This window comes from Condylura cristata, unplaced genomic scaffold, assembly GCF_000260355.1.
Source record: "Condylura cristata isolate star-nosed mole 26May11 unplaced genomic scaffold, ConCri1.0 scaffold00010, whole genome shotgun sequence".
Taxonomy (NCBI): Eukaryota; Metazoa; Chordata; class Mammalia; order Eulipotyphla; family Talpidae; genus Condylura; species Condylura cristata.
Window position 1 is genome coordinate 51,428,254 of NW_004567111.1, and position 27,844 is coordinate 51,456,097.

General features: G+C 34.4%; 2 protein-coding genes across 5 annotated transcripts in view; one reads left to right on the forward strand and one right to left on the reverse strand.

Moving 5' to 3' along the window:
• Positions 1-27,844, forward strand: part of INTS6 (integrator complex subunit 6) — a 98,232-nt gene that overhangs the window by 61,681 nt on the left and 8,707 nt on the right. The window contains exons 8-20 of one of the 4 annotated variants that reach the window (XR_001145334.1): positions 3,032-3,184; positions 3,595-3,727; positions 4,644-4,738; positions 6,978-7,088; positions 7,943-8,158; positions 8,532-8,658; positions 9,400-9,542; positions 9,740-9,971; positions 14,348-14,719; positions 15,781-15,874; positions 17,120-17,262; positions 18,098-18,139; positions 19,540-19,634. Coding sequence is in view for 1 of the 4 variants with exons in the window: in XM_004680237.2 (XP_004680294.1) it covers positions 3,032-3,184; positions 3,595-3,727; positions 4,644-4,738; positions 6,978-7,088; positions 7,943-8,158; positions 8,532-8,658; positions 9,400-9,542; positions 9,740-9,971; positions 14,348-14,719; positions 15,781-15,874; positions 17,120-17,213 (1,770 nt within the window). In the remaining 3 variants the exon portion in view is untranslated. Of the gene's footprint in view, positions 1-3,031; positions 3,185-3,594; positions 3,728-4,643; positions 4,739-6,977; positions 7,089-7,942; positions 8,159-8,531; positions 8,659-9,399; positions 9,543-9,739; positions 9,972-14,347; positions 14,720-15,780; positions 15,875-17,119; positions 17,749-18,097; positions 19,635-27,844 lie in introns of those variants that run through there. The other 3 variants (XR_001145333.1, XR_001145335.1, XM_004680237.2) reach the window with 3 other exon arrangements.
• Positions 20,971-27,844, reverse strand: part of SERPINE3 (serpin peptidase inhibitor, clade E (nexin, plasminogen activator inhibitor type 1), member 3) — a 41,209-nt gene continuing 34,335 nt past the window's right edge. The window contains 3 exon segments of the mRNA XM_012723175.1: positions 20,971-21,045; positions 21,048-21,139; positions 21,715-21,795. Of these exon segments, the coding sequence (XP_012578629.1) occupies positions 21,025-21,045; positions 21,048-21,139; positions 21,715-21,795 (194 nt within the window). The 3' untranslated portion in view covers positions 20,971-21,024.

The following is a 27,844-nucleotide window of genomic DNA, read 5'->3' on the forward strand; positions in this document are numbered from 1 at the left end:
TTTTCTAATCTCTGAGGACATTTGTGGGACAGCATAACAGTAATTCCTTTTGGTACTATCTTTAGAAAATAAAATAATCTTTGAAACATATCAAAGATTAAGGAGTTTTTAGAATGCTTCATGCAATATCAGTTATGAATTAAACTGAAACCTTTTTATTTTGAACTTATATTAACTTTTCAGGATAACAAAACAAGTAATATATTAAATATAGATTTTGGGAGGGAGACTGGTTCTAGACAATTATCTTTTAAATTTTTTTCTTGGCGCTCAATATTTTCACCCAAAAAATAAAGTTTCATGAACTGATGTCAATGTGTCAAATACATAAAGGCACAGGGACACAAGATGAATAAAATACAGTTCTTACCTCTTGAACTTTTACCACTCAGGAGGGAGGTCAGTTGTGTAAATATTAATGTGCTAGTTGTAATGGAGGAGTAGAGGAGAGTCCAGAGGAGGAGGTACCTATATGTGTGGGTACATAAATATTAGTGTCAGGGAAGTAGTACTTGAGATTGGTACTTGCCACTTCAAACTTTGAAGCTTACTTTGTAGTATGGAAGGGAGAAATAAGGCTGTAAAGGATGAGAACATGAAACAGAAGCATGAAAGGTGATTGTTTTTTATTTTTAGAAACTACATGGAATATACCATGACTGGAACACAGCGTCTACGTGGCTGGTAATTGAAAGGCAGATAGGGTCTTGATAAAGTATCTTTGTATATGATATTAGAATCATATAGACTTCATTTTTAGGTGATTGACTTTTCTTTTAATAAGATTTATTTATTTATTTATGCATACAGAACTGGGATATAGGCCAGAAGTACAGGGGCGGTGAGAAGATTTACCAGAGACAGAGTGGGGAGCAGAATAAGCAGAGTGATAAAGTACACCGCCGAGGGGAGAGACAGGAGAGGTCTGCCTGCCATGTGGGTCACCTCCAGGGCGGTGAAGTGGCTGTGGCTCACTTGCAGTACTGTGCTTTTAACCCATTGTGCCACCAAGGAGGGCCTAACTGCTATTTTTACCAAGTTTTCAATTAATTAATATGTCACAATGAATGGGATTGATTTTGGGGGCTGACTAATTAGGGAGACTAAGTGGCGTAGAATCTGTTCTTTTTTTTTTTTTTAAAGATTTATTTATTTATTCATACAGAACTGGAGTACAGGCCAGAGATGCAGAGGGTGAGAGGATTTCCCAGGGACAGAGTGGGGAGCAGAACAGGCAGATCGACGAAGTACACTGCTGAGGGGAACAGCGGGTGGGGCAGGAGCGGTCTGCTGCGCCATGTGGTCACCTCCGGGGCAGGTGGGATCGAACTCATGAGGAAGTGGCTTAAGTTTCTTAGTTCAGTGCTTTAACCTGCTGCGCCACCAGGGAGGGCCAGAATCTGTTCTTTTATCTAGATGGTTGTAACAGTGAAATATGGAGTAGAAGAATGATCATTAAGGAAAAACATCTGGGGTTTCAAAACAAGTTGTATGCCTTAGGGCGGGGGGAAAAAATGAAGTAGATAATAAAGATTCAAATTACGTTCATTATACACTTAGATCCATAGGAGATAGGCGAGAGGTCTGGTGCCAACAATAGTAGGTATTGGTACCACTGGTGTATAGGTGTGAAGCCTCAGGGTTATTTCTATGTTTGAGCCTTTCCTGAGTGTGCTTACTCCTATTGTTCATATTCAGGCGCTTAAACCTTAGTAGTGAAGTTCAGTTAGTATCTGGGTTTTGGCATTAGGGGATGACAGCTATTTCAGCATCACAGCCTTACACTGCAAAGAATAACCTTGTCTATGGGGAGACACAGGTGATCCAGTCTGGTCCCGCAGGATTGTTCTGTATTGATAACCGTAGGCTCGTCAGTAATCTTTACTTCATACCCCTTCCTCCTTTTTTCTTTAATAGTTTCACCCTCTGTTCTGAATGCCAACTTTATAACATCTTAATCTAAAATAGTACCTGGTCTGCAAAAACCCAGTATGTCCTTATGTCAAGTGACTGTATGGGGCCTCCATATGGCAGCCACTCCTCTCTCTCAAATTGTACTGCCCTGGGATCACTACAAATAATCCAGTTGAAGTTTTTCAATAGGACCATTGCTTCTGATATATGCTGTAGTTGTCTATTTGCCTTTCAGTGATTATTGACTTCTTCAATTTCGTTGTAAAATATATGTAGGAGGCAAGCCTGGTGTCTTTTTGCTCTGCTGCCATTTGCTGGATTCTCTAACTGTACTATCTAAATTTCTTTCTGCTTATGCAATTTCAGTTTATTTCTTCACTGCTCATATTTCCTTCACCAATCCTCAGTGGGTGAGGATTTTAGGAAGGATATTATAAACAGCAGAAATAGAGTAGCTTGTCTTTTCATTTTTCCTTTAAAGTAATAGGTATTTGTGCCTCTAGAACAAGTTTGTCAAAGCAGCATGTATACACAATGGGGTTAACTAAAAGTCTGCTTGCTATTTTAGGGGAGGAAAACTAGAACTTATATTTATTTATGCTTATTTCCTCATTTTTAAAAATACAATCTTGGCATTATTTTTTAGCCACCTATACATTAGTAACTTAACAAATAATTTATAAATAAACATATATACCTTAATATATATACAAAAACTTTGCTAAATCAAGGTTAGAAGCCATTTTTATACAGTAGTATAAATTTATACAGTTAATACAATTGCTATAAGTGAGGACTTAATGAAGGTTTCTGTATACATTGTTTCTTGAATGTAAAAGTTAAAGATTACTTAATCCAAAATTGTTCATTTAACTTCTGATAAGTTTCATTTTAAGACCTGAAGATATTTTAATTTTGTATAGAATTTTAACTGTTTCATCTTTTCCTTGTGACCATTATGTAACTTATTACATTTTCAAGGATTTTCTTTTAGGTTGCAGTAGTAAATTAAACTCTCACTAGCAGAACTGAGAAACTGAGTAAATTTTGGTAGAGATAGAACATGAGTTTGTTCTTGGTATTTTGTGTAAATAATAATGAGGCCTTTCTCCTTTAGCCACCTCGAACATCTCATCCTATAGTAAAGTTTTCCTGTACAGACTGTGAACCAATGGTTATTGACAAATTGCCTTTTGACAAATATGAGTTGGAACCTTCCCCATTGACTCAGTTTATTCTGGAAAGGAAATCTCCTCAAACATGTTGGCAGGTGAGCTGAGCAACTACATGGTTTAAAAACTGAAGTGAGATGTTTCTTAAAAAGTTTAATTGAGTCATTTGTTTAGATAGCATTCTGCAAAAGTTAATGAACACTTTTTTTTTTAAAGATTTATTTATTTGTGCATACAGAACTGGGGTACAGGCCAGTGGTGCAGGGGTGGTGAGAAGATTCACCAGTGACAGACAGAGTGGGGAGCAGAACAGGCAGATCGATGAAGTACAGTGCTGAGGGGAACAGCGGGCAGGTCAGGAGAAGTCTGCCACGCGATGTGGGTCACTTTTGGGGCAGAGATGAAACTCATGCTGAGGTGGTTGTAGCTTTTTAGTGCTGTGCTTTAACCTGCTATGCCACCAGGGAGGTACCAATAAACACAATTTTAACCACTCTTTTTTTAACAGGTATATGTGAGCAATAGTGCAAAATACAGCGAACTTGGTCATCCCTTTGGTTACTTGAAAGCCAGTACAGCATTGAACTGTGTCAACTTATTTGTGATGCCTTATAATTACCCAGTTCTCCTTCCCCTTTTAGGTAAGGCAGTCTTAAGTTCTCTTTGACTCAGCATAGAAAGAAATTTCCTTAAAACAAACTTTTGGAACATCTCTTTGTAAATTTTGTCATAATGAAAATGTTTTTAATACTCTTAAAATAATTGAACGTATTGCACGGGATTATGGTGATGGCACACGGGTGACTTGGTGATGGGAAACCTGCGGGGATTACAATTGAGATGCAAAAAAAATGTACAAAATGATATAAAAATAAAATGTTGCAAGCTTTAAAAAAAAATAATTGAACTTATTTAAGATTGTTTTATAACAACCTGTTCATATTTGTGGTAAATTAAGTGTCAGCATCAAAACATCTTTGATTCTATAAACCTCATTAAGTATTATGTTTCAAATTTTTTATTTTCTGCAGGTTGAATTTCCTATAAGAGATCTAAGTATATTATCTAAGAATTTAAGCTTTTTCTTTTGACAATTTTTCCTTTTAATGACCAAATTTATTTAAGATCAATATGGTTAAAATCTGAAGTTACTTTCTTGGGATCATCTAGCTATAATTTTCTGAGGAATGCTGTAAGACTTGTACCCTTTATGGAGTCTTGATTTAAAAATTATAGCTGAAATATTAGATGATATACTTTATAGAAAACATTACATATACTTTATTTCTTCAAATTTCTATCATGGTTAGGCCTAGATAGGGCATAGATTTTCTTTATGTATTTTCTGACTATCTTTATTGTTACATGTAATTTTAGATTACAATTGTCATCTTTCACTTTTAAAATATTGCTATTGGAAATTCCAGAACTATGAATTGTGCCACTTTTAATTTTATTAAAAATCTGTATCTGATATTCTTTCTCTTTTAAAACTAAGATAGTAGATATTAAAGATGAAAACTTCTTTCATTGATAGTTTGTTCACATTATTTTTAGATGACTTATTTAAAGTACATAAAGCAAAACCAACATTGAAGTGGAGACAGTCGTTTGAAAGTTATTTGAAGACAATGCCTCCCTACTATCTTGGGGTAAGAATAATTTTGTTAAAAATAAAACTTGTTATATAAAATATATATTTTAAAATTAATTATAGTTATTATGAACTTAATATTTCTTGCTATTATGAATTGATTAAAATTGAATGCATGAATGACCAGAGGAAATGTGTTGGGAAAGAAGAGTTTCAGGGACTTGCAAAATAATAATGATGATCACAGGAACATGTGTTATGTTTTTCTCTTTATTGTCTCTCTTTATGTTTCATTCCCTATGTGTATATACATTTGTGACCTTGTGCCATTCTGTGCCCTCTATATGTATTAACTTCATTTAATTTATACTATTCAATTTATAATAATCCTATTAAGTAGAAGTGGTCAGTGTTTCTATTTTGTAGATGAGGAAACAAATTCATGAATTTAGGGTTTAGGCTTTTTTTTTTTTTTTTTTTTATGCATACAGAACTGGGGTATAGGTCAGAAATGCAGGGGCAGTGAGAGGATTCACCAGAAACAGAGTGAGAGCAGAACAGGCCGATGGACGAAGTACACTGCTGAGGGGAGCAGCGGGCAGGTCAGGAGAGGTCTGCCATGCCATGTGGATCACCTTTGGGACAGACGGGGATCAAATTCATGCTGACGTGGCCTTAGCTTCTTAGTGCTGTGCTTTTAGCCTGCCGTGCCACCAGGGAGGGCCCTAGGATGTAGGCTTTTAACCTCAATTGTTGTATTGCCCTTTTAAATTGCAGTTTTCTGACTGCAATTTTTCACTTCTGGAATTGAAACCCCAGGAGCAGGAAGAGAGAAAAGCAGTGGGGAGAGGACCATAATGGACTATTGTGGAAGGCTGGGTGCTTTGGTGGTGGGTGTGGTGTAAGGACATGCCTCTGAGGAGGTGTGACCCTATGCCTCTGAATCATACACAATGTAGTAAGCCCGTATTACCGCAATTTTTAAAAATGAAACAAAAATCGCAGTTTTTAATTATTTCTCTTCTACGAGCACAAAATGTTTTTATTTTATTCCTCAAATCTCTAAAAACATGCTTTAAAGTAGATACGTATGTGGGCTCTAAAACCATACATTTTTAGAATCACAACATTTCCAGTTCCTTAAAACTTACTGCATTGTCGGAGATAAATTCAATATACTAAAAGCAGTTTTAAACATTACTTTCACTGTCAATGCAGGAATATTACAGCATTTGACTTAACTAATTTTTCCAAATGTTCCCTAATAAGACATTAATTTCTTGAGCTTTAAAATTGTATTTTATAGTTGAGAGAAATTAGCTTTGTGTCTAGCACATGGCACCAGTGGGTGAAAAGGAAAATGAATATGACTGCTGCATATATTTATTTTTGTTTCATAGTAACTTGGAAGATTTAGTCAAAGTAATATGGATATTAAACATCAGAGCTGGCATTTGATAGCAGTTTGACACCACACTTATATACTTTCTAATATGTCTGTAAATGGTTATCATCCTATTTCTGATTCTATCCTATTTACATATGCCAGAGATTCTTGCTAGTGATATTTTTCATTACACGAAATGATTTTCAATTAATTAGACTGTCTTAATAATTGAAAATTATTTCACTGTACCTTAATAAATATTAGACTTTTTGCCTCATTCTTATTTTTCCTTTGTAGTTTTTCTGTTTTGTCAGCTCAGTTAATGATAGTAGTAATAATGATTAACATCTACTGAATGCCTACTGTGTTCCAGGTGCTTTTATCAGTACATTACAAATATTAATTCATTTAATCCTATGATAACCCTATGAAGTATAGATCCTGTTATTTTCACAAATTAGAAAATAAATCACAATGGGTTTAAATAACTCTGGCTCAGAGTTAAAAAGATACTAAGTAACTGAGCCACAACCTACCCAGTTATCACCCTTGACTCTTTCATTTCAAATCTACCTCTGAAATGTGTCTTCTGCCCATTTCTTCCAAACTTAGTATCTTTTGTGATGCTAAGTATTCCAGGAGTTCACCTTTTCTTGCTCTGGGTGGTGGTATAGACTTTAATCCTTTTGAAGTATTTCAGACCTGTCTTCCATTGACAAGATTTTACTGAAATACAAATATGATTGTTTTACTTTCATTGAAGAAAAGGAGAATCTTGGGGAGAAGAAATGTAGTAATGAATTTTGATATATATTATTATATTGACTTATATTATAAAATTTATTTTTTATATAACCATGAATTTTGATATAATTATATTGACATATATTATAATTTTTTTTTTATATAGCCTTTGAAGAAAGCTGTTAGAATGATGGGAGCACCCAACTTAATAGCAGACAGTATGGAATATGGACTTAGTTACAGTGTCATTTCATACCTCAAAAAACTGAGTCAACAGGTAATGTTGAGAGAAAGAGCAGGCCATTTAACATTTTGAATGGTTTTGACTAATTTCTTGATGGTTCTACTGGAATTCCACTATATTATTACATATATAATAATATAATTCTGTGTAAGTATGTGCTATGCTAAATTTTAAAACGTTAACCTCAAATAATTTCTAGTTTATGAAAAATTTGAAAAATTTGTTAGAGTTCTTTTTCTTAGATGAAATTTCAGTTTCCTTTGCTTTATATTTTAAAATCTCTAGCTTTTTCTTTCAAAAAGAGAGTTTCTTTTAAACAAATGATTGTATAAACTGAATTTTGTCACTTAGGACACGTCATATTAAAAGATATTGTGATGCAGTATATAGTTTAAATGACAGCCAAGTTACTCATGTAGTATGAAATAAATTATTTTTGTCATTACTTCTACTATCTCTACCTTAACTGCTAATTAAAATGCAAATTGAGTAAAAACAATGCTGTTTTCATTCCCGTGAAAAACTGATTTTATATTTGCAGTATCTCTTCATATTTAGTTATGTGCTATTAATACATACTAAGTAAATAATGATTTTTTTTTATTTTTATATTATCTCTATATGGAAGTATATTTTCATTTAGAATGCATTTACATTCATGATTTCAAGTAAAATTGGTATTATTGAAATTTGGTTTATTTGCCCTGTTTCAAAGTGTTACAGTTGTAATAATTTAAAATCTACAATTATTATTGTTAAAACTATATTCACCTTGCCCACTACTTGGTGTAACCAGGCCACTTGTTTGTAATTTATCGATGATCAAAGCTATTAGTATTTATCAATTCAGAATATGTCAAAACAATTTTTGCCTATTTTTACTTTAGGCCAAAATAGAATCTGATCGAGTCATTGGATCCGTTGGCAAAAAAGTAGTGCAGGAAACTGGAATTAAAGTCCGAAGCCGATCACATGGTTTATCAATGGCATATAGGAAAAATTTTCAACAACTGCTTCAGGGGATTTCAGAGGATGTTCCTCACAGACTGCTAGATCTTAATATGAAAGAATACACTGGTTTCCAAGTGGCATTGCTGAATAAGGTAATAGTTGAATGAGTTTAATATTGCTTTGTTATATTCTTTATTGCTGAGTAAATCAAATTCTAATAACTGATGTTTAGTTTAAGATGTACTAATGTATATACCTCTGCAGAATAATTATTATAAAGTGTCATTGAATTTTAGAGTCTTTGACTATAACAAAATCTTGACAACTGGATAAAATTTGAGATTACTTGATGAGCTCTATCAGTTTTTCATCTTGGCTTTCAGAACAATATTATTAAGATTGCCTCTAAGTCTTTATTTTTTTAAGCTGACTAGTTAACTTGTATATTTTATTTTCAAATCTAATGTGTAGACTAGAGATTTTAGTTTCTTAATACTATGTTTGTCTTTGAATGTTTTTCTATAGGACTTGAAGCCACAGACATTTAGGAATGCATATGACATACCAAGACGGAATCTCTTGGATCACTTAACAAGAATGAGATCTAATCTTTTAAAAAGCACCCGCAGATTTCTTAAGGGACAGGATGAAGGTTAGCTTATGGTCTTACTATTAATACTATATGTGTATGTGAGTATTTTCCTTTATATTGAAAAATATGGTAATACAAATTTTAAAGAGTCATTACAATAATCCAGTATACAGTAATTAGTACAGTAAAAATGAGTCATCCGTTTCCCCATATATCTTTCTACTGTCACTATTGCCTGAAATTTAACCTTTTTTAATAGTTTAGTTTCTTTTTTTCTTTTCTTACATTCACACACACACAGTAATTTTCTTATGATATACTGGTTAACTCTGGGTGGCTAATATGTATTATAATATTTCCTTCAATTATATTCATGGCAACAAGTCAAGTCAAAGTAGAATTTAACCTTTTACCATCTCTGATACAGACATCCCAGCTACAGCTTGTGTAAAAAATGATCTATGTGGTTTCTCTTAAGTTATTATAATTAAATTCCATTTCTTCGGGATAGTATGGAAGAGACATATTTACATGGTAAGGTTACACATATTGCTCATTCTGTGCAATGAAACGATCTGCATTTTTTTAGTTTTATTTAAAAAGTAAAAAATTTTTTAAAATTTCCAAAGAGTATGTCACAGTATATAAATACAGCAGTGTATTTATTAAAAAAAAAAAAAAAAACTCTGCCTAGACTAATACCAGGTAGTATTCACATATAAGAACGCATTTAATGATAACTAGATAAGGTATGGTTTTAGTGAAGTTAACTTTTGTTGTTGCTCTATTTTGTTTGAAAAGATCAAGTGCACAGTGTTCCTATAGCACAAATGGGGAATTATCAGGAATACCTCAAGCAAGTACCTTCTCCACTGAGAGAACTTGATCCTGATCAGCCTCGAAGGTTGCATACATTTGGTAACCCCTTTAAACTGGATAAAAAGGTAAATTTGAAATGCTCATTATTTAGTTAGTTCTTGACACTATGGATATAATATTTCTGAATTTAACTGAAGTAAGCTGAAACTAGTTGGCTAGTAGAGTATCTAATAAATATTGTAGTTAAAGTAGTTGTTTAAATGAAAATGGAGTTAAATGGGTATTCACATATACATCAAGGAGAATTCTTTTTTGGTTACAGGGTATGATGATAGATGAAGCAGATGAATTTGTGGCTGGACCTCAGAATAAACATAAACGACCTGGAGAACCAAATATGCAAGGGATCCCTAAAAGACGCCGCTGTATGTCTCCACTACTAAGGGGGAGGCAACAGAATCCAGTTGTGAACAATCATATTGGAGGAAAAGGACCACCTGTACCTATGACTCAAGCACAGCCAGATCTTATTAAGCCCCTTCCTCTTCATAAAAGTAAGAGTTATTTTTTAAAACAATGTTCACTGTTCTTGGTTCACTAGGAAAGAACATTTTTTTTTAGTGAAGGTTATAGAAGAAGAATGAAGTGTAAGCCTTGATTAATCTAAATTAATGTGTAGTCATTTTTGTATGTCTTTTTTAGTGAATGCTGAACATTTAATGTTCATTATGCTTTATTAGTATAATGTTCATTATGCTTTATTAGTATCATGATCTAAACTATCATTTCTAAATCTTAAATATTTCAAATAACAGTTTTTAAAGAGAATTATCAATAGTCATTTCAGTTAAATTCAACAAATTATTAATATATGGGTTACTTTGTAGGACAATGCTAAGCAATATAGTATAGCTTGAGGTATTCTTCCTTCATTTATAATAAGTAAGTCATTTAAATTTTCATTGTTAAGTCTGATGAAGAAAATTGTGGAAGCAGTTGGCCAAAGGATATAACTTAGGCACTTTACTAAGGAAGTTTTCTTTAAGCCAACTCTTGAAGGATAGATGGGAAATCAGTTAACCAAAACTCTGCATGTAGTTGATGCTAGAGTGGTAGTCTAAGAAGAATAAATGCAAAGGTGTAGGGTAAAATAGAAGGCCATTAGGGAGTGAAAGAATTCTAGTATAGCAAAGGTATCAGGAATGAAGTAAGAACTAAAAAATAAATAGATCATGGAAAGCTGTGAAAGCCATTGTAAAAGATCATATACTTCATTCTAAGAATAGTGAGAATCTATTGAAAATTTTTAAAAGGTGGTGACTTTATTTGATTAGCATTTTATGAAAATCAGACTCTATAATATTTTCAGGAAAAAAAAGACACAAGGAACTCTTAAAAGAGTAACGGATTTATTAATTATAGTTAATGGAGGAAAAAACAAATACGCCTCTTGATGGAATTTTATAGTACTGCCTCTGAAGTCTTGCCAGAAAAAAAAAGTTTGACATCAATCCTTATCAGTCCTTTAAAAAATACAAGGGCCCAAGAAACAGAGATACAACACTTAGCAAGATCTAGATTTTGAGAAATTTGACAGGTCACAATATTGTGTGTGATTTGGGGGTGGGAAAGGGGGCTTTTTTCCCTGAAAAATAATGCACGTTAAAAATAGGTACAGAAGGATTTTATAAATTATAAGGTTGTTAAGACATATAAACTAACTTCAGTATACAGGCCTCATTTGAACCCAAAATTTAACAAAATCAAAATTCAGCTGCTTTTGACAAACAGAATATATACATGATGATTGGAGATACTGATAGGTTAGACACTGACTTGCATTGCTGATGTTAATTATCATGGATGCATGGAAATCAGTTAGGAACTCGGGAAGAGTGATTCAGCAATGGGTTTGTGAGGAGAGGATGTATTTGAGAAATAAGTGAACATATTATCAGAGAACTTGGTCAGGACTAGACATTTGACCCATGGCAAAGCAGGAGTCATGCTTCTATCTTGAGAGTTACTGGGTAGATAATGGTGTTGGGGATGGAATGGAAGAAGAGATGATGAGTGAGTTTGTTTAGAAGTGCCTGTCAGATAGCCAACTTCTAGCTTAAGGAGATGGGTATTGTGTTTGGAACCAAGGAAAAGAGAGAAGTAAGCTAAAGAAGTAGGTGTGGGAGGCCACTGGAGTATGTAAATCTCCACTGAGGGGGAAAAAGTGAGAAGAAAGATCCTAAAACAGGACCTTCAAAGTATCATAGAGGAAACTAAGGTTCAGTAAAAAAGATTGAGAAGGAGGAGCCTCAGAAACAAACAGTGGGATGAATTTAGTGCAATGGAAGTTAAAGGAAAGAGAAATTGAGGGGTGGTCTCAAATACTGTTTAACTGATTAGTTAGTGGATGGAGCAAAGGAGATAGAAGACTAAGTGGAATGAGGAGTGAAAGACAGGAAACAGAAAGTGTAAACAACCAGGTTAAGTTTAAATGTGATGGCTAATTGAAAAAGAGGTCATGGAATTGAAAATGGTGGTTTTGCTTTGTCTTTAAGATGATAGAGAATTCAGCATATTTAAATGCTGGTTTGATAGTCAGTAGGCAGGGAAGGATAGAGAAAAGAAAAGAGAGTACAAAATCAGAAAAATCAGAAGGGAATGGTCCAGAGCCCAGTTGAAAGAATGCTTCATCCATAGAAGCAAAGTGAATGTAGTTATAAGTTTGATGGTGGGAAACAGGATGCTCCCTTTCCATGTCTTTGCTTTTCTTTCCTCTGCTGAGAGAGGAGATTAGAGAAAGCTTGAACAACCTTTTTTTTTTTTTTTTTTAAGATTTATTTATTCGTACAGAACTGGGGTACAGGCCAGAGATGCGGAGGGTGAGAGGATTCACCAGAGACAGAGCCGGGAGCAGAACAGGCAGATCGACGAAATACACTGCTGAGGGGAGCAGCGGGAGGGCCAGGAGAGGTCTGCCTCGCCATGTGGTCGCCTCCGGGGCAGGCGGGGATCGAACTCATGCGGAAGTGGCTTTATCTTCTCAGTGCAGTGCTTTAACCCGCTGCGCCACCAGGGAGGGCCTTGAACAACCTTTTGTTGGAGAGGGAGACAAAGTAAAAGAATTGCTAAGCTGTACCAAGATTGAGGTACAGATGGTGATTGTGACCACTTTGCAGAGTTGAATTATATTTCTCCAGTAGTGCTCATTATTATAAATGCATTTATAATAATGCATTTAGAATAGGTAGAATCAGATAGGTAGAATCATCAAATTTGGGGTTTTGCCTGGCAGGTGTTGTGGAGGATAACAGAATGAGATATTCTACAACACTGGTAAAAAAAAAATGATTTTTATGGATAAGTATCTAAAAAGGCTCTCTGATTAATAGGAAGTGGAGTTGTTATTGGGATAAAAATTTGAGTTAAATGGCAACAACAGGAATACTAAAAAGGTTATACTCCAAAGCAACATACCCCTATGAATGTCTGTCTTGAGAGGCAAACTTGTAGGTTGAGAAGTTCTTTGGAGATGTGAAATTGAGGTTTTGGGGAGGCCAAGTTTGTGGCACATGGTCTATGTAGATATGTAGATATTTATAACGCTAAACTTTAATGTGTACATGAACTATTTGGAGGCCTCGTTAAAATACAGATTTCTAATTCATGCAGTTTGAGGGTGGAACTTAAGATGAGCATTTCTAGAAAGCTCTGTCCTAACGCTGCTTGTCCACAGACTACACTTTTATTAGTAATGAGGTGGAATGATCTGAAGAGCATGGAATTGGGAGCAAGCCTGTGAGCCAGGTGCCAGACATCCAGGCCACTGAGATCTGTTGAGAATCAATGGAAATAGTGATGAGGGGCCCTCCCTGGTGGTGCAGCAGGTTAAAGCACAGCACTGAGAAGCTAAAGCCACTTCTGTATGAGTTTGATCCCCGCCAGGCCCCAGAGGTGACCACATGGCGTGGCAGACCTCTCCTGAACCCGTCTGCTGCTTCCCTCAGCAGTGTACTTCAGTTGGCCTGTTCTGCTCCCCACTCTGTCTCTGGTAAATCCTCTCACCAACCCTGCATCTCTGGCCTGTACCCCAGTTCTATATGCATAAATAAATAAATCTTAAAAAAAAGAAAGAAAGAAAGTAAATAGTGATGAGGAGAGAGAATGAGTGGAGTGGTGTATTTGAGCCTCAGTTAAAGTAGGAGTTGTCGTAGAAAATACTCAAGTTTGAAAATGATGGACTAGGATTTAGGAAGGAATCACAAGTTCAAGGAATTTTGTGGAAATGAATTTATATTTTTAAACACTAAAAGCAGAAGATTTTGGTAAGGGAATGTAGAATTCAGAAACTTTCAGTGGGGAAGAAGTGTAAGGTTAAGTAACATGCTTGTAAGCTTTAAGTCTAATAGCCTGGTGAACTTAAGTGGGCACAGGATTCCTTTGTGTTGCTCATATGAAGACTGGAAAGATGGTTATATGAAAGGGTGTACTATATAGACCTGTTTGGTAGAATGTTGAACACACACTGTGTTTAGCTTTCCCTCTAAATTGTAATAGGTATATAAAGTCGGAGTAGTTGGAAAGAACTGGGACTCTCCAAGGAAAAAGTTACCACAAAAATCTTGATTATGTATATCTGGATCATTAAAAACTTATCGGCCCAGTAAAATTCCATATAATAAAATAGAGAAATAAGTCAGTAGAAATTGGCTTTTTATTTTTCTTCATCTAAGATCTAAAATTACATGGATTTTGAAAATATTATCAGTTTTTCATATTGAGATCCATTTCTTTAGCACAGCTAAGAACCATATTATTATGTGTTAATTATATAAATCAAGGAAATAAGTTGTGATATGCTATAATAATTGTTGTTTTCTCTATTGTGTGCCTAAAAATTCTCTCATCATGTTTACCTTATTTTTGTTTTTAGCTTCAGAAGCCACTAATGATTCAACAATAGATGATGTGGTTGAAAATCATGTTGCAGACCAACTTTCATCAGATATTACACCAAATGCTATGGATACTGAATTTTCAACATCATCTGCTGCCAGTTTACTGGAACGACCAACCAATCATACAGAGGCTCTTGGTCATGACCACCTAGGAACTAATGACCTCACTGTCAGTGGATTTTTAGAAAATCATGAGGAGTCAAGAGATAAAGAACAATGTCCTGAAGAGAATATACCAGCATCTTCCCTCAACAAAGGAAAGAAATTGATGCATTGCAGAAGTCATGAAGAGATCAACACTGAATTAAAAGCACAAATAATGAAAGAGATCCGAAAGCCAGGAAGAAGTATGTATAATTAGAGACTAGTCATATCTGATTTTTGTCTGTGCTCAAAAAATTAGTCAAATTAACTGACCAACATAGATCTGATCCTAGATTTGTGTTAAAAAAGTGAGCTGTATACTGTTGATTCTTCATTCAGTTGACAAACACTTTATATCTGTTATTTCCAAACTACTGTGCCCCTAGTTATAAGTGGAGGGACTGAAAACGGAGAACACACAGATAAATTACACATCATGTAATGACACATCATGTAATGACATCATGTAATGACAGAATACACATCATGTAATGACAGAAACCAAAAGTCTGAGGTATTCTGGCCAGCAACTGGGATTTTACTGTAGCAATTTCCCAAAGACAGTAAATATTAATTTCATATCTCTTGAATGCTTGCCATGGTGCTACCACTGTGTTTAAGACATAAGCTATGATAGTGAATAGGGATATATATAGGTCAAAAAAAATCTATGAGAATTTCTGTCTATTATATGAATACAAAAGTACACTGAGCAGCACATTTTTAGTATTTATTTAGCATTCATTCAGAGCATGTTGATAAATGAACTGTTATGATGGTGTAATGACCCATGGGTCCAGAAGTGGGTGGTAAAGTTCATAAAATTTAGGAAGGTAAGTACTATGTGGTAGTCTCTGACAAAAGTTTTATGTGGAAATTTGAAATTGAAAATAGTACTTTTTAACATATTTTCTTCTCTCCCTCCTCTAATGTTAGCCATAATTTATAATCATAAAGGTGGTTTTTGTAAAGGCCACTACTACTTTTCAATGGCATTACAAAAAAAATTGTCTACTCATGCTTAACCTTTATGCTTGACACTTTAATGAGAACTTCAGTCATAAAAGTAGTGTTGATAAGTTATTTTATCTGTTGACATACAGTGAAATGCATTTATTGTAACTCGCTAAGTAGCAAAATTTTATGTATATCTTTTGTTTTTGTCACATCTTAACAAAGTAAACTGCAGTAGAGAAATATGGAATAATAAGTGCAAAGGAAAACCAATTAATTTTTCTTTTTACTTTTTACTTTTTTGTTTAAGAATATGAAAGGATCTTCACCTTATTGAAGCATGTGCAAGGCAGTTTACAAACAAGACTAATATTTTTACAAAATGTCATTAAAGAAGCATCAAGGTAAATATTTATTGTGCATTATGAATTGATGTTGAAATGAATTCCCAGTTTATCTAGTCACTAATCAGTTGTTAGAAATACCCTTGAAAGGCAATATTTAAGTGCAGTTTATTTGTACATAATGTGAGCAAACGGGTAATTACGGAACCAGAGTGGGACAGGTTGAACCTTATTCTGATTGCTTCGGTAGTCCAGAATTCTGTGTCTTAGTACAAGGAATGTGTGGATCAAGGCTATAAATGGTATCAACAAAGGGCAATTATCTAGAAAGCATAGTTATGTCCCTTTAGTGAGTACCAAAGCATTTATTTTTATTTTTCCTTCAAGACTTTTAGAATTTTTATATTGTAAGGAAATTTAGGTTTTATCTCATCTGACCCTCTAGATAGAAATATACCCATTACTTTTAGTTCATCCAGATATACATAAAAGCTTTTAAAAAGAGGATAAGAGCAGGTAATTTTACTGCTATTTGTTGAGGGATCAAGATAAGAACATAACTTTTTTTGAGTATTTAACCTGTTCTGCTTAATGTTTATTCTGTCAGTCCATAATTTCATCATGGAAATAGCTATATTCCACTTCTGCCACCTTTTAGAGAGTTGTGGATGTGCATATTAATTTATTGAATATAGATTAAAGAGGTATAGATTGGATTCTAAAAAACATCAAAAGCATTGATCCTTATGTAAATAAATACAATTTTCTTCTACTGTGTTACACATTTTTTAAACTACTAGTTGGTCTTTGACTGTTACATCGTATACTACAGATCATCTTTATCATTGATTTGCTAGCTGTCAAATTGTATTAGTAGAACATCATAGTTTTTAATGCTGTTGTCCAACTTTAATGTCTTATTTTGTGGGGCATTATCCATTCTCTGTTCAGCTTTTTAAAAGAGCATAAGAAGAAGCTATTGGAGTCATCACTTTGGGAGCCAAAATTTTCCTCTAGAGTATTTGTGACCCTTGTATATATTAGTTATATCTTTTTCTTTTTTGAAAGGAAAAACCTTTATTCTATTGTTCCTGGATTACTTATTTTGGAACATACTTTAATACCACTTTGATAAAATAATTTACTAATCTTCCAAAAGATTTTACATTGTTGTTGACTTTTCATTTTCATTTCAGTTTGGAAAATCTTCCCAAAGAGTTCATCTCTTTTCTAAAACAGAATTATATTGATATATGACTATCCATTCAAAAGATATTGAGAGTAATATTACTTATTTTTATACAGGTTTAAAAAACGAATGCTAATAGAACAACTGGAGAACTTCTTGGATGAAATTCATCGAAGAGCCAATCAGATCAACCATATTAATAGCAATTAAAAGAGAACAGAATGTGGCCACTTATTTCACTATCTTCTCCAAATACAAAGTAAATACAAGACTGTTGTGATCTTGCATTCATTTTTTGACATGCATTGTTGGCTATTTGAAATACTAAGAGCAAGTCTACAGATCCTTTTTCCCATCATTTTACAGTGACCTTTACTTCATTTTGGTTTATTTTTGTAATGTGAAAAGTATCACTCTTAAAAAACATTTTTATTTAACAAACTAAAAATATTCCTCCAAATCTCTTGCTTGTCATTGACTCTTGCGTGTCAATTTCCCTCAGGTTCTATTTTCTTAAACCAACCTTTAAAATTGTCACCTCTGTTAAGGTTGAACTTTGCCAAAAAAAAAATAATAAAAAGAAGTTACTTTGTAATTTTTGGGGAAAAAAGCACATACATTAAAACTAGGTAATGTTTTGTATATACAGTTATTTTGGATATATTATTGTAAGTTGTACAAATGTATTTTGAAGAATATTTAAGAAAAGCACTTTTGTTATTCCATCAATAAATGCTCTATTTTACTCTTGTGTGGTTTAGGAAATAATCACATTTAAAATAATCATTTAAAACGACCTTAAGATAATGGAATTTTAAAGGCCGTGCTTTTTAAAGCATTGGAAAAATGCACCACTTGAAATTCATATTTGTTAAACTTATCTGTAATTACTTGTTACATAATCTGCATTGTCTTTTTGCTATATGTTATTAGTTTTTGTTGGCCACACCATACTCTCATATCTGCCTAGATAATGGAAATTACAATTGTCTGTGGCAGAGAGATAACCAACTCTTAAAACTGTTTAAAAAGCAGACACCTTTGGACATTACTGGTTCCTTATTTTCCTTCAATTCCTTTCCCCTTCTCATTAGGATTGTGGATGGCACTAAGTTGAAGCTGTTATTTAGGGAGTGGTAAGTTTGGGTACACCACATACTCTTTAATGTCTCTCCTTTAGCAGCTTGATGCCATGCTTACATAAGGCCCACAACATTTTGGGGGTTCAAAGGGAATTTCTTGATTCATCTCTCATATGTAAACTCTCCTTTTATGTAGAAACTAAATGGAAAGGAAATGCATTTAAGATAACTTTGTTCATTTTGCTTTCCCCCTGAGTTACCCAGAAAAAGGAAAAAAACTGGCATTATTCATTTCCCACCCTTAGTCAAAATGGCCTCAGGTGTCCTAACTGAGGACCTAATTTACCATTCATAGATCACTGCTGTGCCTTGTAGTACTGGGGGGTGACCAGTAGAAAAGGTTAGGTTATTTAGATTAAAAGAGGCAAATTGATTGATAGAAACATAATAAAATTGAAGTTTGTTTAGGTTCATAATATTTGAAAGTCACATACCCTTTTTACAAGTTGGCATTTTAATTTTAAGGGTATAGCAAAATGTAATTTTTTGTGAAGAGAAGCCTATATGGAGGTTGAGGACATACTCAAGATCTGTTAATTTAGTCAGGGGGCGGTGTGTGGGGGGGTTAATACCCTTAAGATGCTGAACAGAAAAATCCTGTCAAGAAAAGGAAGCATTTAATGTGATGTTATATTTTCATATGCAATCCTTTAAACCTTTTTTACCTCTACAAAATACCTTTAAGTAAAGCAGGATGTCATTTAATAAGTGGAATTGTTCAGGTAAATTACCTAAGGTCACACTGCTAAATTCAGTAAGAGCTATCCAAAATCCAGAATATATTGTCTGGTCTTAAATGATGCATTTAGATTTTGAGATGAATATTCAAGAAAGGGATTCAGTCTTTCCCATATTTAACAGTTTTTCTTATCAAAATGTTCTTATTTCCATTTTACATTTGCTCATGAAACAATGCTTTTTTATAACCTTAACCTTAATACTCTTTTTTTTTTTTGCGATGAACCATAGAGGAATTTGGGAAGAAGTAATTCATTCAGTCTTCTCTTTTTGTCCTTAATTTATCTTCTTCCATACTCTCTACACTATCATCCCAACACCTACTCACCAAGTTTGAAACCCATTGAAACAAGTTTAATAGCCGGTCTCTTGCAGGCTTTTTACATTTAGAAAAAATGGGCATATTGATGAAACATTGTAGCATTTTTATAAGCAAAGGAGAAGGGGAGGATCTTAAAGGGATCATCATGTTTTTTAGGCATTTTAGATCAATGAATGAATTTAGGCTCACCAAGTGTCATTGTCCAACTATTTAATCTTGAGATAAGATTGGTTTTTTTTTTTTTTTTAGTGTTCCTATATATGTCCCATTTGTTAATTGATTAGATCATTATTTTACCCTTATCACTAAGATTTGTCATTTTGGTGTACTGAAGGTTGAAGCTGGTTTCTAACTCTTCAATACCCCTGTCACCAGAAGAGTAACCACTTTGCCTTGTGCAATATGGGCAAGTACCTCCTGGAAAATGAGGTAAATAAATTGATAAGGATTATATTTACATATGTGATGGATTACGGAACTGGTTTTGGTTAGCCTTACATGTTCTGTATACTAAAGCATTTCTGAAAACTCTTACGAAATAGTGCTGTGTCCTTCACTAATTCAGAGATTTTATATCATATTTATGCAATTAAATTCCAAAAAAGAAATTTCTTTTCAACTGCCATCAATCTTTACTGGCTATCAGCTTTTGGCATTGACCTTTCTGTTTAGTTCTGTCTCTGTTTCTTGAAGGAGGAGATTCCATCTTTCATTTTTGACATACATCCTTTCTAGGAGAGGGCTCTCTTGTAAGTTCTGTTCTAAGCTATAAGTGACATTTTTATCTAATACGTGGTTGGGATGATGAAATACTAAGAGGGTGTACTCTGTTGAAGGACTTTTCTCCCAAAATAATCTCAAACTAGATTATTTCCTAGTGAATGGTAATCTTCATCCTTTTTGTCAAGTTTCCTTTGATTTCTAGCACGTTACAGCAGTATGCAAATGATTCTCAGAAAAAATGATGTTGACAGTATTTCCTTAACAATTTGTGTAAAGCCTATGAGTAATTTTCATTATTCTAACTTTTGACTTTTTCTCTCCATAAATAAAAATAATGCCTGACATTTAGTTAAAGTAGATCCACTTTTGCTTGATTTTGTTAGTCTTGTTTCATCCTATCTCTTTTCAACACATTGTTTAGACTTGCCAACAACTCTTTACTGAGAATCTCTCTTCTGTAGGTTGATAAATAATTTTCCAGGGGCATGGGAGAGGGGAAATTAGAAATAAATCGAATACTTAGTTCAATGTTGTTGACCTTTAAAGGACTTATGTTTGTCCTTTTGTGCTAAGGCTTGCCTGTACCATCCTCTGTGGATTAAGATGAAGTTGTATATACTGTGACTTCAAAGTATTAGGGCAAACATTTGATATTTGTGTATCTTCAGCAACCTTGTAAAAGAACAGAAATTTACGTACATTATTAGAACACAAGAATACCAGGTAGGGAAATACTTCTATATTCCAGTGGCCTGAAGAAACTCATTCTTCTCTCCTACTATGACAAGAAAGCTAGGCAACAACTTAAAAACAAACCAAGCCTTATCTTGATGGTTCTTCCATCTTGCCAGAAATAGAAAACCAAATTAAAAACAAAACTACATTAACTACAAGTGAGCTGAGATAAAGAGAAGGCAACAAACCATGGAAAATAGCAGTAGCCTTTGTTGTTCATGAAATACTCCCCTTAGGATATAAAACATAGGAACTGAGATATTCCTGAACAATCATAGAAATTAGCTAGCAGGAATGCTTGGTTTAGACCACAATGTACAAATGAGCTCTTGTTGCTAGAGAGATGCTCATAAATACTTATCTATATCCTATAATAAAAAATGTTGTAGTACCTGTGTTGGGTTCTCTCAGGAAAAAGATGAATGGCCCATCTGCTTTAAAAATAGGAATCTGAGAACTTTCCAGTAACAATAGAGCTGCAGGAAAGATTAGAAGAATTTCATTGAAATTCTATTCATTTGGGGAAAGAATTGAGTGTAGAGTCAGCTGTACCCTTGATTTTTAAAGAAAAGCATCCTAATATTTTATACCCTTGATTTTAAAGAAATAAAAACATCTAAATATTTCATTGCTTTTAATGTTAAGATAGGTTTCAAATGGGGAGTTTTTAAAATAATTTTTACATCATGTTGTGCCTTTTTTCATCTCAGTCCTAATCCCCGTGTCAAATGGGGAGATTTTTAAGGTACCACTTAACCAATCCTGTGTCCTATTTTTAAAATACTCGAAATAAATTCTTTGCTGAGCATTATTTTCAGCATTATTCTTTTTTATGGGAATAATAGTACAATTTTTTTTTCAAAATAAACGTAAATTTCCCTATACTTTTTGAAAACTTTCCATTAACTTTTTTTTTTTTTTAAATGCTACACTACATCTGGACTTGGAGTTTTTAAAGGGTAGGTTTAGGAATGTGACTAGAACTGGATAAATCTAACAGAAGTAGAGACGAAAACTCCACAGAATTGCTGGCTTTTCCTTGTGAACATACCTGTGGCTTTAGATGTCTTGGTGCCTTGCTCAGAAACCTTAATCTCGCCTTTGTGGATTGTATCACAAAAGCTATCTTTGCCTAACCCAAGAAGTGATAAAAATGTGACTTGCATTTTTTTATGCATCTTAAGAATTTGAGTATACTTTAAAGGGTATACTTAAAGGGTATACTTAGTTATATCTTATGCTGCTTACTGTGTAGCTTGGGAAAGAATTGTTTGGGGGATTTTTAAGTTAAATGTTTTATAAAACTTAAAACCTCAAATTCAATAAATTAATATCCCTCAATATGCAAAGCTATGCCCATTTTTTTTTCTTTTCAGTAATTTCCAAAAATACATTTTTTGGCAATATTTTTAAAACATCAGTGGTCATAAGAATTGGTAGAGAATATGTTAAAGTTGGATTCTGGAGCCCAGCATTTTCAGCAAGGTGAGATGATTTCCCTTGAATGGCTTCTTGCTCTATATTTTAATAGCTGTTTTTTAAGTCAGGTTTATACTGTGGACTTTAGAAGATATAATTAGCATATTCAATATCTAATGCTGCATGACTGCATAATGTGTACTTAGGCATTACAACTATGCAATTAACTTGCCTCGTGGGCTAGAATCTAAAGAAAATGAGGCCACACCCTCAGTAGGAAGTCCTGATAGGGTAGTGTCCATTTCCATCCCATCTATGCACACACAAAACACTATTACCCATTGAAACGCATATTCTACCTAACTAGTGCGCTACTAGAAAGGAACCTATAGCATAAATATTAATAATTTTGAGGTACATGTATATTGGGGGAAGCTGCTTTGTTTCACCTTCAGCTAATTATTTTTCATTTTTCATGCATATGAAGGAGATGGCAAATGGATGTTGTGAGAGGATAAAAGCAATCCAGAATATAGAATATGGAACATTTCGTCCATCTTGTAAATAAGTTATATGCAGGGAGTTAAGAATTTAATATTCTCTTACTATGTTTCCTGGTATTAGTGAAGGAACCCAGACAAGGACCAAAGGAAGGGGAAAATAATGGAAATAATCTAGTGTCACTTGTTCCAAGCAAGGAAGAATCTAGCTTAGTTTAGCAATTGGTTTTATTCTGTAGGATTTTTTTTTTAAGAAACAAATTTCCCTTAATCAGCCACTATTTCACCAAGCTGAAATGCAGTACCAAAAATAGAATTTTGTGGATTAAGAATAGATTGATGATAGTCCTGAGAAGACTGTACTAGTTGGTCACTTCTTACCTGTGACAATACCGAGCATGGTATCTGAACTTTTTAAAATAAATGTTGATGGGATGGGAATAGAGACACCACTACAAAACCTTTGATAGCTAAATACATTAAATATGTCTGTATTCAGAGTTCAGGCACCTTTGCACAGTGTGAGAAATAAGACCAGTCGGTATGAATGAGTCTGTTTATCTAAATATCTTCAGATTGCAACTGAAGAGTTTCACTTAAATAGCTTTACTCCTCAGACTAAAACGTTCCAATAACTGACATTTATGTGTTCATATAGCTATATGCCAAGATACAGGCTGTTATGTCTTAGAATCTACATCTCTTAAATTTTATCTGGTAAGAGTTGACATTTCAGAAGACAAACAGTTGTGATCAAAATAAGAATTAGGAGTCTTCTGTGAGTTTGTGTCTTCTTGCTTGGTCTTGTATTACAGTGCTTATCCATTTAATTTTGTTAAATAGATGTTGAAATTGTATGCAACTAATGAAATCCATGAAAAGAGGCCAATCACAGATTTTCCTGACTTTAGCTCTTGGCCTCGGGTTCATCCTTTCTTGCACTGCTATCAGCTGCCTTTGAGGGTTGCACAAACCATTTTTCCAAAATTTGTTCCCAGCATTGCTCATAGGTGCTATTCTGTAAAAAGGGTTCCATGATTAAAATGAGAAATGCAGGTTGAGTAATTTTGTGATTTTGTTTTTAGTAGGGAACTGAATTGCTTATTTGCGCAAGTTGGCAGTGAATCTCTACAGAAGGGCTAATACATACAGTTTAACTATGGACCACCTATACCATCCTGTCTCCAACTTTTAACAGACTAGCATTCTGGGGAACATAGGAAATGGTGGTTGTAGTAGACCATAAGCGAGTAACACAGAATGTGTCTGGCAAATCTCATCCAAACGGTTGCCCCAGTGCTCCCTTACCCTTTGTTGGTAGAGACTATCCATGCATTGTGTGTGCTTGGTCATACTCTCAAAATGTTAAAGAATCTTCATAACTTGATATTGTGTAAGCATACAATTTGTTCTTTTACAAGTGAGTGTAAGATTAGGAAGATAACTAGAAGCAAATCTAGTCATAACTTTTGAACATCCTAGCTTTGCTAATAGTAACTATAACTGAAAAGCCAAAAGAGCTTTATGAAAAGCTGATGATCATATGTAGGGACATTGTAGATTTTGCAAATTGTGTACTTATACTGAAAGAGAAAACTAAAAAAATATAAAATTAAACTATGGCTAGTTGCTTTCTTCATTTTCCTCTAGCTCATTTGTTTTATGTATATATTGAGGAAATAGTACCACAATAAGATTAATCATCTATTGCTTCACATAGTTAGAATTCCTTTGCATACTAAGAATTTGTAATACCTACTCAGCAAGTTATCATTATACAACAAAGTAAAGTAAAATCACCATGCTCAGAACTTATCTTTTAATGGAATTTTGTACCCTCACTGCCTCCCTAGCAATTAATGATCTACTTTTATCCTATGAGTTTGTTTTATTTAGATTCCACATATATGTGAGATAACAGTATCTTTCTCTGACTTATTTGCCTTAGCATAATGACCTCAAGGTTTACTCATGTTGAAAGTGGCACAATTTCCTTTTTTTAATGACAGTATTTACTTATACACACATACACATGTATGTATGTATACCTAGATATATAGGTATACAGATACAAATATGTATACAGTTAATATGTCACTTAATGATAGTAGTATATTCTGAGAAATGTATCATTAAGCAACTTTTGTCACATGTGAGGAGGGTGCTTCCACAATCCTAAATGGTGTAGCCTACTACACACATAGGTTGTATGTAGGGATCACTATCATATGCAGTCTGTTGTTGACCAAAATATCATTATGTAGAGTATAACTGTACACCCTTGACCATACAATGACAAATTTACCTATTAATGCATTTCTCACATCTCTATTATTAAGTGGAAAACAATTATGCATTTACCAGTACCAGTGATTTTTGTACATGCATAGGTTTTTGCAGCACTAATTCACATCTTTATTTTATCCTGAAAAATATCCTTTAGCATAAGTGGTGGTGCACTCCCTTGTATTAGCTTCAGAAAATTTTGTTAGTTTGATAAAGTCCTGCTCTCCTTCATTTCTGTAGGACAACTTTGCAGGTATATTATTCTAAGTTGGCAGAGTTTTTTCTTTCAACATTTTGAAGATATCATCCAATTATTGGCCTTTCAAATTTCTGTTGAGAAATCCACTGATAGTCTTATAGGCATTCCTTGTATGAATGAGTCATTTTAAATATTTTCTTGCTTTCAAATTTCTATCTTTGAATTTTCACAATTACAGTGTTTTTTAGTGTAGTTCTTTTGAGGCTTAACATCCTGTACTTTCCCCAAGTTTTGGAACTTTTCATTCATTATTGCTTTAATAGACATTTTACCCTTTTCTCTTCTGGGATTTCCTTAATATGTATATTGTTTCTTTTGACGGGGTCCTCAGCTCTCATAAACTTTAATGTTTTCATTCTTTTTTTCCTTTTCTGACAAAATATTTTCAAATGATGTAGCTTCTACTTCATTGATTCTTTCCTCTGCTGGGTTGAGCCTGTTGTTGAAGCTCTCTATTGAATTCTTTAATGCAGTATTGTACTCTGTATTATTAAGGTTTTACTTTCTTTCTTAATGGTTTCTACTTCTTTGTTGACCTTATTTTGGTCACACATTTTTTTCCTACCTTTTTTTGTCTGTGTGTTCTTGGAGTCTACTGAACTTCTTTAAGAGGATTGTTCTTAATTCTTTGTCAGACAACTCATACATCTCTATCTCTTTATGATGAGTTATTGGAATTTTCAAATTTTCTTTTTTGTGGTGTCCTGTTTACCTAGTTTGTCATGATTCTTGATTTCTTGCCTTTGTATCTGTACATTTTAGTAAATGGTCTCCTCTTCCAGACTTTAGTAGGGAAAACCAATCAGCTGGCTGCATATGTGGACAGTGGGACTTGCTATTGGGATCTCTAATTGATCAAGATTACTGCTTATGTTCTGAGGATATGGGGGCACTGCTCATTGGATCCTGCAGCTGAGTGGGTCTGTTGGCTGGACTCTGCATTGAAGCATTGGACCACTGGGTGGATTCCTTGTTTAGCAGACCTTGTCTATGCTTCCAGTCTGATGGAACCACTAACTGGGCTCTGCACTCACCTCCAGTTGGGTAAGGTTGTAGGCCATGTTCCCTTGGCAGACTGATGCCACTGGATGGATTCCATAATTGGACAGAACATAATTGTTCCTGGTCAGGTGGATCTCATACTGTACTTCCTATACAGATGTTGCTGGATTCTCTGTTAAGGCAGGGCTACAGATTGTACCCTGAAGTTGGGGGGAGTTATAGGTTGGTCTCTACTGCTGGGTGGCACTTTTGGCTGGTTTATGTGACTTGATAGAACATTCCATAGGCCAACTGAGCTCGCTGGTGAGAGGGCCACTGACATGGTTCTGTGAGTCCTCAACACTCTGGATCCTCTAGTGCTGGTTAGAACCTCTTTTCAGGCACTGCTATACATAGGAACATGATGTGCCAAAGTTAGATCACAGATAATTGTCTCACTTCCTTTATTTCTATCTGATAGCCATGGATTACCCCAGGGATCTCTGTGAGATCCCAAGTAGGCCTTCCAGGGTGAGTACTATAATATGTAGTGAACTAGATGGCCATCTTGGGCTCTTTCTTTTTACACCCTCACTGGACAAACCATATATCCAGGGGGAACTTCTTAGTGTTGTGGTGGTGAGGTAAGGATAATATAGGCAGAGTGCAGTGCTCCTCTTACCTTTCTGTTGCTATTCTTAGTTTTTGTGGTTCAAATGTATGTTTCAGCTTCACCCCTGGGTTCTGGGATTTTCACAATGGTGTCTTATCTATGGTTGGTTACTAATTGACCTTGGGAGAGGGGCCAAAAGTCAAGGACAATATTTTGCAATTTTGATATGACCTATGCAGCTTTCACCAGTCTGATCTGGTGCATCATAAGTTAACTTTAATAGGCAACCAAACAACTGGGTGTTTTGCCCATTTAAAGGGAGCTTCTTACTGCTGTTGCTGCAGCTACTCTGTTGCTTCTTGCTTGACCTCTCTCCTCCTCCTTTCCAGAGATCTTGTATAATTATTATAGCCTCCATTTCCTAATTTACTTGGGTTAACACCCCTCCCCACTTTTTAGTGCGGGTGTGCCATACATTTCTAATAAAGTTAGGTTGTTTTGACACTGCACTTCATCCTGCACTTCATTGTGGGATTCTCCCAACTTTCTAAATCTTTTTTTTTTTTTAATTTAGTGTTCTAAGCTTACTCATTGTACTATAAATTGAGTTTTGAGAAATGAAGTATCATGTATCAACCACTGAAGGAGTATAAAGAATTGTTTTAATTACCCGCCCCCCCCCCCGCCAAATCCCTATACTTCACTTTACTACTTCTCCTGCCCCAAACACATGGCAACCACTGAGTTTTCTTTTTTCTGCAAAATTGTAGTACTAATGACCTCTTACTTTTTAATAAACAAGGATTGGAAACTGCCCACTTATAAAACTCAAGATAGCTTTTTCAAAGCTTCATGTTTGAGCATGAGGGTATTTTTTGGTTTAAGAAACATAGGTTTCTTAATCCAAAAGCCTGTTGATTTTGTGAGAAGCAGCTCACTCAAGAAGCATATCTCTGGCAGTTCTTTTTGTGTAAATGAAACTGGCTACTCTTGGAAGTTCATAACACAGTGTTTAGGAAGGCCAGGAAGAAAAATTACATGCTGGGTCCAGTTGGGTTTTGAAACCATAGCTATAAAGTCCTTTAGACAACAACAAAAAAGATGTTGTTGTAGGAAGAAAAGA